At 49.9% G+C, this 10479-nt stretch overlaps 1 protein-coding gene across 1 annotated transcript; it reads right to left on the bottom strand.

Annotated features, from left to right (window-relative positions):
- Positions 1-5791: 5791 nt before the first annotated feature.
- Positions 5792-9167, bottom strand: LOC115977223 (uncharacterized abhydrolase domain-containing protein DDB_G0269086-like). The gene is made up of 3 exons (XM_031098952.1): positions 8533-9167; positions 6900-7843; positions 5792-6824 (listed from the first exon to the last, which is right to left on the bottom strand). The coding sequence occupies exons 2-3, from the start codon at positions 7371-7373 to the stop codon at positions 6144-6146; spliced, it is 1155 nt and encodes a 384-aa protein (XP_030954812.1). The 5' UTR covers positions 7374-7843; positions 8533-9167; the 3' UTR covers positions 5792-6143.
- Between the last annotated feature and the right edge of the window lie 1312 nt (positions 9168-10479).

Below are 10479 nucleotides of genomic sequence, written 5' to 3'. Positions count from 1 at the left end.
GACCGGTCGCGCTCCCAAGAGTCGCACCGGCAATCACGGGAACCACACAATCGGCGGAACCGCTCACGGTCGCACGGTTATGATCACCAAGGATCAGAATCACCGGAAGAACGACTACACCACAATGCCTCCATGGACGCAATGAGCCGGGCTCTACGGATGGCTGCCCGATCACCGTTTTCCGATGAAATTGAACGGGCTCCTATGCCGAGCAGATTCACACGACCACCATTCAATTCGTATGAGGGAAAGACAGACCCCGTGGAGCATGTTAGCCATTACATCCACATGATGTCGTTGCATGCGCACAACGATGCATTAATGTGTAAGGTTTTTCCCTCTAGTCTCGGTTCCACGGCGCTAAGATGGTTCAATGGTCTGCGGAAGGGCTCCATACACAGCTTTGCCGAGCTGATTCAGGAATTCGGCAGCAGGTTCGTGACATGTAGCCGGGTGCAACAGCCGGTTGACGCACTACTTTCCATGAAGATGAGGGTTGGGGAAACCCTTCGGAGTTATGCCAACCGATACTGGGAACTCTATAACGAGATCGGTGGAGGAAACGAGAAAATTGCGGCAAGCACCTTCAGAATGGGACTCCCTGAGGATTCTGAATTACGGGAGTCACTGACGAGAAGACCCCCCGAGGACATGAGGCAACTGATGAGACGCATAGAGGAGTACAAACGCCTGGAAGATGACCGGTTGCAAAGCAGGGGGAAAGCTCCTTTAGTAGGGAGATCTCGGCAAAACGTTTTGCCGGCAAAACCGAAACGAGACTTCAGAATGCAGGGACCAGAGGGGCAGATCGACGGGGTCAATGTGGTGTTTAAAGAGCCAGTGCACAAGATCCTGGAACGGATCAAAGACGAGCCATTCTTCAGGTGGCCGAACAAAATGGGGGGCGACCCATCTCGGAGGAACCAAAACTTATACTGCACCTATCACAGAGACAAGGGGCACACGACTGAACAGTGCCGGGTATTAAAAGATCATCTCGGACAGCTAGCAAGGGCCGGGTACTTAAAAGAGTTTGTAACAGATTCCGTTAACCGAGAAACCGGGCAGGGATCCCAACAGAAAAGGAATCCCCTTCCACCACCCCTGGGGGTAATCGAAGTCATCCATGCCGCACCAAGAAGGGCAGCAGCGGCTAAAAGGATACTGACTGTAGCCTGCGCGGAAGGAGAATCATCCAAGAAGAAGAAAAAAGATGGACGGCCGACCATCTCGTTCGGAGAAGATGATTTCGAGGGGACGGTCCAACCCCACGACGATGCTTTGGTGGTGACAGCCCGGATAGGCGGATTCCTGGTGAAGAGGGTAATGATTGATCAAGGAAGCGGAGCCGACGTCATGTACCCGGATCTCTTTGAAGGGCTAGGGTTAAAGAGCCAGGATTTGGCGAAGTATGACACGCCGTTGGTCTCGTTTGATGGGAGGGTTGTAATTCCCGAGGGGCAGATCTCTCTCCCAGTAAACATGGAAGGCAAGACAGTTATGGTTACATTTATAGTGGTCCGATCATTCGCACCGTACACCGCAATCCTGGGAAGGCCGTGGATTCACGCAATGGGGGCTGTCCCGTCCACCCTTCACGTAAAAGTGAAATTTCCTACCGAGAATGGAGTTGCCGTGGTGAGGGGGAATCAACAGGTGGCGAGGCAGTGCCTCGTCGCCGCGGTCCGGAGGGAGAACGAACAGCTCGGTCAAACCGAGGAGAACGAGAAAGAAAATTCATAGCAATTACAGAAACCCCAGGGGGAAGCTGGGGCGGACGTTGCCGAGGAGGTGCTGAAGGTAAGGATTCTCCCAGATGCTGACAAGTATTTCCAGATAGGTACAAGCATGAACGACCGGGAAAGGGTAGATATGTTGCTGTTCTTATTGCAAAACGTGGACGTTTTTGCGTGGAGCCCGTATGAAGTGCCCGGCGTAGATCCCGAGTTCATTGTCCACAGACTCAACGTGGATCCATTATTCCCCCCAAAGAAGCAGAAACCGAGAAGAGCGTCGAGGGAACACGTCGAGGCAGTAAACCTGGAGGTACAGCGGCTGAAGGATGCCGGAGCCATAAAGGAGATATTCTTCCCGAAGTGGTTGGCAAACACTGTCGTGGTGAAGAAGAAGAACGGGAAATGGAGAGTTTGTGTGGATTTCACAGACTTGAACAAGGCATGTCCCAAGGACCCATTCCCGATGCCCAAGATCGACCAGCTAGTAGATGCAACGTACGGGCATCCGAGGATGAGCTTCCTGGATGCCTTCCAGGGCTACCACCAAATTGCCTTGGCGCCCGAAGACCGAGAAAAGACTGCGTTTATCTCCCCGAATGCAAATTATCACTACGAGGTCATGCCGTTCGGATTAAAGAACGCCGGGGCTACGTATCAGAGAATGATGACGAGAATGTTCCGAGAAAAAATTGGATGCACGGTTGAAGTTTATATCGATGATATGGTGGTGAAAAGCAGAATTGAGTCGCAGCACACCGAAGATCTCCGGGGAGTGTTTGAGATATTACGTCGGTATAAATTGCGCTTGAATGCCGAAAAGTGCACTTTCGGAGTGGGGGCTGGTAAGTTCCTGGGGTATCTGATCTCTACTCGGGGTATAGAAGCTAACCCCGACCAGATAGAAGCCGTAAACCGCCTCAAACCACCAAGCAATCCCAAATAGGTGCAAGTGCTCACTGGAATGCTAGCGGCCCTGAACAGATTCATCTCCAAGTCTGCCGACCGTTGCCGGCCTTTTTATCAGCTTCTGAAAAAGTGGAAGGGGTTTCGATGGGACGAGAGCTGCGATGAAGCCTTTCGAGAGCTAAAGGAATATTTGGCAAAGGCGCCGAGGTTGACGGCCCCGGATCCCGGAGAGGATCTGTTTATGTATCTCGCTGTCACCGACCATGCTGTAAGTGCTGTGTTGCTAAGGGACCGGGGAGTGCAGATGCCGGTGTATTACGTGAGCAAAACCTTGGTCGATGCCGAGACAAGGTACTTGCCTCTCGAGAAGTTAGTTTTGGCTCTGGTGCACGCCACGAGAAAGTTGCCACATTACTTCCAGGCACACACAGTGTTCGTCCTCACCGAGTATCCGTTGCAGTCACTATTGAAGAGATCAGACTTCACAGGGCGGATTGCCAAGTGGGGGACTCGGTTGGGATCGTTCGACATAAGATACCGGCCTAGAAGCTCGGTGAAGGGACAGGTTCTGGCTGACTTCATCGCAGAGTTTACACCCAAGGATGAAGGCAAGATAATCTGTAGTACGGAGATTCGCCCATGGAGGTTATTTGTGGACGGTGCATCGAATGCTATGGGGGCCGGGGCTGGTATTGTCATTGTCACCCCGGAGGGTATACGACTGGAACACTCCCTCAGACTGGGGTTCAAAGCCTCGAACAACGAAGCCGAATACGAAGCCATGTTGGCCGGATTAAGGGCAGTATTACATATGGGCGCAAAGGACATAGAGATCTACTCTGATTCTCGACTGGTGGTTTATCAGATCACTGGGGACTTCGAAGCCCGGGACCCCAGAATGAAAGCTTATCTCGGCGCGGCAAAGCAGATTATCGGTCAGTTTGGAACGGTAAAGATATCCCAGGTAGCCCGGTCACAAAACAAGCACGCTGACTCTCTTGCCACGTTAGCCTCATCGGCTACCGAGGATACGCCAAGGCTCATCACGGTAGAACTTGTAAAGGAGCCAAGCATCCAGGTGAAGAATGTTCCCGACCAAGCCGGAGTAGAGATTGCGCAGGTGGCAGTAGCTGGTCCAAGTTGGATGAGCCCGATCATAGACTTCCTTGCCGAGGATAAAGTTCCGGAGAATGAGGCCGAGGCCAACAAGGTTCGGCGAATGGCTCCCAGATACTGGCTGTCTTCAGACCGGAAATTGTACCGAAGATCCTTTGCAGGCCCTTACCTCTTGTGCCTACATCCAGACAGGGTCAAAGAGCTTCTGACCGAGCTGCATGAGGGAGTGTGCGGCGGGCATGCCGGGGGACGATCTTTGGCACACCGAGCAATGACACAGGGGTTTTGGTGGCCACAGATGCAGAAGGATGCCGCCGAATACGTACGAAGTTGCGAACAATGTCAAAAGCACGCCCCAATGATCCATCAACCTGCAGGACAGCTAAATCCTGTCAGCAGCCCGTGGCCATTTGCACAGTGGGGGCTTGACATCCTTGGGCCTTTCCCCCGGGCAACGGGGAACCGCCGTTTTGTATTGGTGGCTGTAGATTACTTCACAAAGTGGGCTGAAGCAGAGGCCTTGGCTAATATCCGGGATTCTGACGTGAAAAAATTTGTATGGAAAAACATAGTTACACGGTTTGGGGTGCCGAATTCGCTAGTATCAGACAATGGGCTGCAGTTCGACAGCAATGCTTTCCGGAGCTTTTGTAGTAAGCTTGGCATCAAAAACAAGTATTCAACCCCGGCATACCCACAAAGCAACGGCCAAGCTGAAGCGGTAAACAAGACTATCTTGAACGGGCTCAAAAGAAGGTTGGACGGAGCAAAGGGAAGATGGGCGGAAGAGTTACCCAGTGTATTATGGGCGTACCGCACGACCCCTAGGAGATCCACGGGTGAAACCCCGTTCTCCCTGACTTACGGCTCGGAAGCAGTCATACCAACCGAGGTGAGCTTATGCAGTGCACGGGTCGCCGGGTTTGACCCCGTACAGAACGCCGACCTGATGATGGAGCATTTGGATTGGCTAGAAGAATGCAGGGAGGCTGCGACCATACGTCTTGCCGAGTATCAACAGAAGCTGGCCCAAAGGTACAACCGAAATGTAAAGAGCAGGGAGTTCATTGCCGGGGAACTAGTATTAAGAAGGGTAGTGGGGAACATGCGGGACTTGACTGCAGGGAAGCTCGCTCAGAGTTGGGAAGGACCATACAGAGTCACAGCTATTGCGGGTGCAGGGGCCTACTACTTGGAAGACCTTGATGAGAGGCCACTCCCCCGACCATGGAACGCCAACAACTTGAAGAAGTTCTACGCATAATCATCGGTGTAAGCCATTACTTGTATCCTATTGAAATTAAGAGCATGATGAATCCTTTTGTACAAGCTATTTATCATTCCTTAGCCGTGCGCCGGAAGAATCACCATCAAATCTAAAGACAGAAGCCTGACTCTCGGCTCGATCAAAATCGCCGAGCAGGTGGAAACCTACAAATAATAATCTAAGGACAGAAACCTGATCCTCGGTTCGATCACTATCGCCGAGCAGGTGGAAACCTACAGATAATAATCTAAGGACAGAAACCTGATCCTCGGTTCGATCACTATCGCCGAGCAGGTGGAAACCTACAAATAATAATCCAAGGACAGAAACCTGATCCTCGGTTCGATCACTATCGCCGAGCAGGTGGAAACCTACAGATAATAATCTAAGGACAGAAACCTGATCCTCGGTTCGATCACTATCGCCGAGCAGGTGGAAACCTACAAATAATAATCTAAGGACAGAAACCTGATCCTCGGTTCGATCACTATCGCCAAGCAGGTGGAAACCTACAGATAATAATCTAAGGACAGAAACCTGATCCTCGGTTCGATCACTATCGCCGAGCAGGTGGAAACCTACAGATAATAATCTAAGGACAGAAACCTGATCCTCGGTTCGATCACTATCGCCGAGCAGGCGGAAACCTACAGAATTCTCTAAGGACAGAAACCTGATCCTCGGATCGATCACTATCGCCGAGCAGGTGGAAACCTACAAATAATTCTCTAAGTACAAAAACCTGGCCCTCGGCTCGATTCCCGGTTCAGCCAAAGCCTAACCCGACCTTTTTTTTTTCAAATACTAAGTCAAAAAGCGCTCTCAAAATACGCTAAGCGCCGCGTAAAAGGTTCTCGGGGGGTACCATTACATTAAGCAGCCATAGCACTGGCGTGGTTCAAGCAAAAACACGAACAGAGATAATTTCATTCGACAAATTCAAACGGAAAAAGAAAACGGACTTCTAATTAAAGTAGAGCAATTGTTCGGTCACCACATCCCGGTGACATAGGCAAATAAAACCAACGAGATAAAACAAATGTTCGGTCACCGCATCTCGGTGACGTGAGCAAGTAAAACCAATAAAATAAAAATGAACAAGCAAAATAAAAGCAAAATTAGCGGGGAGGTTGGTTCGGCGGTATCACTTCCTGCTGGCCGGCCAAAGAAAAAGGCGGGGCCTCACCGAGAAGCTCCTGCACAGTCGGGATACTGGTGGCTTCCATTTCCTCAGGCTCAGCGTGAGCATCGATTTGCTCAACCAGCTCCCTCATACTGGCTGTCTCTTCCTCGTCAATCGCCACCGGGGTACCCTGAGCAGCAGGGGCGGGGCTCGGGAATGGGATTTGGCCGGGGTCTCTCAGATGCGAATCCTCAGGAACACCCATTGCCTGAAGGGCGGCAAACCACCCGGCCTCAAAGCCCATATTCCTAGCCCGAGCAACCACCGGCTCTACAGAGTTTTCGGCATCAGCAAAGCCGACATCATACCATTTCTGCTCCGCGGCTGCCAAGCCTGCCCTAAGGTCAGCTATCTCCTCGGCATTGGAGGTGTTTAGGCTGATGGCTTGGGCTAGCTTAAGCTCCGTCTCATTCTGCTGGGTTAGGAGCTCTGCACACCTTTTCTCGGCCAGGGACCGGTTCTTCTCGGCAGCTGCAGCCTTCTTCTCAGCAGACTCGGCGGCCTTCAGTTTTTCCTTAGCCGTTTTCACCGCCGCCTCGCGCGCCTCCTTCTCGCGCTCGCTCTCCTCAGCAAGCTCCCGTGCCCGAGCAGCCACAATGTGGGCCATTTGGGCAGCCTAGCAAGGACAAAAGTTAGAAAAAAGGCAAAAGGAAACCTGTATGAAGAACTAGAAAGACAAAAAAAAAATTACCGCAATGGCGTGCCACTCTAACCGGCGCCCTACCGACTCCTCGGATCCATCCTCGAAAGCATGCACATCCTCGGGAAGTTGGAGAGCTTCGGCCAAAGATTGGGCAATACGGCCGCCCTCGCCTTTATCCCACATCCGAATGCAGGCGGTTGACGGCAATGGTTTGCCGTCCAGAAGGATCTTCGGCTCCCACGCAGGAGCCACTTGGGAGGAGGACGCGCCCCCCGTGCCGGCTTCAGTCGGCGGCTCACGGATAACAATGCCACCTGTTGGACGGGGAGGAGTCTGGGCAGCGACCTCGACCGGGCAAGTGGAAGGTTGATCGGTGACCTTTTGCTTCTTCCGGGCACGTCCGGCCTGCGATGGGGGTGAAGGCTGCGGCACTTGACCCCGGCCCTCGGGAGGAGGGGGCTGATTGGATTGTCGGGCACCGGGCACAAACCGTTCTACCGACAGCACTTTTCTAGATACCATCTTTCCCTTAGGCCGGGCAGCTCTGGCTAAAAGGGCAGCCGCTTCTATCACTTGTTGTTGGTTCACGGCAGCAGGATTCTCGGGGATTGGCTGCTCTTGCGCTTGGTCTTGCTGTACGGCTTCGTGGGCTAACTCCCTGAGGCGCCGGGATGCTTTTTCCGCGGATTCGTCTCTCAAAGGGGCTAGCTCGTCTGCGCAAGTAAGCCGCCGGCCAAATTCCCTCGCTTCCCCGGTTGTAAGACTCGGCGGTAAAAAGTTCACGTACCGAACGTCTATATACGACAGCAGGGGGCTGTCAACTATCAGTGCCTGCTTGAACGGCTGCCAAGTAGAATAAACCGGATCCACACCGAGAATCAAATGCGAAGCCCGGAGTTGCCCGTCCCAATGCACGTATATCTCAGAGCGGAGGACGAAGTTTAAGTCTTTGGCGTGGACGACTCTGAGGTCCTGCACAAACACTTTGCCGTCTGCAAAAGATCAAATGACGCATTAGTCTCTAATCATAAAAATTCTTTTTACCGAGAGGAAGAAAATGAGAGGCGAAAGAAAGCAGTTATATGAAGGGGATGGAACGAACCCACTTCACGCGGCTTAAGGGGGCAAGGAAACTCCCCGGCAAACCAATTGCCGCTCACCCTAACGAACTCATTGGCGGAGTTCCTGTTCGAATCAGGTAGGCATGATATCAGCCGTACCCGTGCATCCCTTGTCTTTAGGTAATAACCGGTGGCTTTGCTCCCACAGAGCCTATACATTTGGTTAATGTCATGGTGGTCTAACTGTAAGTTAAAGGTGTGGTTCAACTTACTGACACAACTAACTACCCGGTAAAAGTTGGGGGGAAGTTGGTCCGGGCAAAGCCCGTAGTAAGTGAGTGTGTTTATTAAGAGGGGATCCACGGGGAACCTGACCCCACCTTCTAGAATGGACATCAAAGGAAAGAAAGCTATACCATGCCCTCGGTGGAGTTCAATATCGCTCTCATGGCAGTAGGCCACATCCACGTCATTGGGAATGTTAAATTTACTCCTAAAGGTGGCCAAAGCAGCCGGGGACTCTAGGAGGTAAGAGTAACCCATCTATAACGCCTAAAAATACAAAAGTAAACTCAAAGAAATGAAAGTTGAAAGGAAAAGGAAGGGGAAGAAAAACTTACTTTGGGTTCTAAGGAGGAAAAGAACACTGGGTAAGCAAGCGCACGGAAATGTGGTCGGCAGAGAAAAAAGAAAGCTCTAAAGATTGGCAGAGGAAAAATGGGATGCTGTTCAGAGGGAGGTTATTTATAGAGGAAAGAAAAATGAGTGGAGGAAGAAGAAGCGTCTGAATCAAGCATTAAATGGGCGCGGTCTACGAGCAGTCCAACGAACGCCAAGCACAACCAATCCGCACGTCGCTTCGGTTCTCGAACCGTCAGGCAATAATGACGACTGCGCCTGGCGCCGCGAAACGGCGCGTCTTTTGAGATAAGTATTAAATGAGAGATGACGGTCAGAAGTCCCAGGCTAAAATACTCCCGAGGTCAAAAGGTCCCATGCTGCTCCTTGATTCTTCTCGATGACCGAGTATGAATCAAGGGGGGGCTATTGTACGGCACCGAGATCTTAGGCCCAAACAGACCCCGGGCCCTGCCCCAATTGTACAGTACGGTGATCCCAGGCCCATACAGGCCCTGGGCCTTGTCCCGTACTAGTTTTGGCCACAGGCCCAGCCGAAAGGTCCAGTCGTCTTACGCCATTCCCGGGAATTCATAAATAACAAACAAGTGTAGGGTATTAAGTTCCAAGGTGGACTCGGTCAAACGTTCCCGGTCATGTACGTGAGTCATTCCCGGGAAAATGTGGTATGCACGGGAGACGGAGCTGCCGAGCATTATCGGTCCAGATGGAATCAAGTTCCAAGATCATAAATGCAGCACCGCCCTCTCACCTAAACATCCACTTAAATCAAATGATATTGGACCTTCAATAGCACAAACGGTGGCTGTAATCATGATCTTCCCACTAACCTAGGCTATAAATAGAAGAAAGATGGGAGAGGAAGGGGTTCAGAAACTTGGAGAGAAAAGAGTGACAGAGTGAACATCAAACTGGGCGTTGCTTTGAGTCTCTGCCGAGAACGACCCATAGTAGGAAACCTTCAAGCCCACTACAAATAGATTGTGAGCCCATAGTAATCCAAGGCCCATAGGCCTCGTACTTGGTTCTTACAAGAAGAAATAATGAGAAACAAACTCGATATGTTCCACATCACAGTGGAACTTCTTGGCGACCAGTGAAGAAGAAAGTTTCAACAGCTAGCGTGGTCTTCATCTTCTTCCTCCTTGTCAGTGCTTTGGTATTTCTAGGCTGGATTGATATTGTAAGTCTTTATTCTTATATATTCTTTAATCCTTACAGTAATTTGTCATCAGCCTTATAGCAACTGAACTTACACACAGATTACACAGTCGACCTACCATTCTATTTGGGTGACAAAAACTTGTAATGGAATTACAAAAAAGTTTGATAAGTCAATCACTTTTTCCTTAAGAAGCCTACGATATTGCTTTTGCAAATCCTTCTTTATAAATTATAATTTTATTTTCGTTCTTGCTATTGTTTTTTGGGGTATTTTTATCTTGTATTGCCTACACTACAATACTGGTGCTTATTTTCTTCATCTAAAAACAAATTCCATTAAAGTTTCCAAACCCCAAGATCCTAAAATTTTATATTTGAGACTTTATTCCCACAAAAACCTCGAATCCAATCTCCGAATTTACGCAAATACAAAATTTTTCAAAGAAATTAATCTTGAAGTTGGAATTTTTTAATTAGTAAGATACTCGAAAATGTTGGATAACTTTGTTTGTAAAAAGAAAAAAATCGTATTAATTTTTTTTTTTTTTTATAGGAAAAATCGTATTAATTAGCGTAATTGCGAAACAACTAATACAAATGATGAAATGAATGATGCTGATTGGCAATTAGGCATGAGTAACATTTGTTGGTGGCTTCAACTTTCAGGAGAAGAAACACAAAAGACGACAACACCCACCTTTTTTTTCCCAAATTAACATCCGACCACAAACGTTTGAAAGTAGAAACAAAGGCCAAAAACGGAA

This window comes from Quercus lobata, chromosome 2 (assembly GCF_001633185.2).
Source record: "Quercus lobata isolate SW786 chromosome 2, ValleyOak3.0 Primary Assembly, whole genome shotgun sequence".
Lineage (NCBI taxonomy): Eukaryota > Viridiplantae > Streptophyta > Magnoliopsida > Fagales > Fagaceae > Quercus > Quercus lobata.
Note: the sequence above shows the minus strand (reverse complement) of the source record. Positions and strands in the feature narration are given on the sequence as shown.

Coding starts and splice junctions, on each gene's coding strand:
- LOC115977223 (XM_031098952.1), bottom strand. CDS start 7,373: ATGGTATCTAGAAAAGTGCTGTCGGTAGAACGGTTTGTGCCCGGTGCC. Junction 6,825..6,899: donor TAGAGTGGCACGCCATTGCG/GTAATTTTTTTT, acceptor TGTCCTTGCTAG/GCTGCCCAAATGGCCCACAT.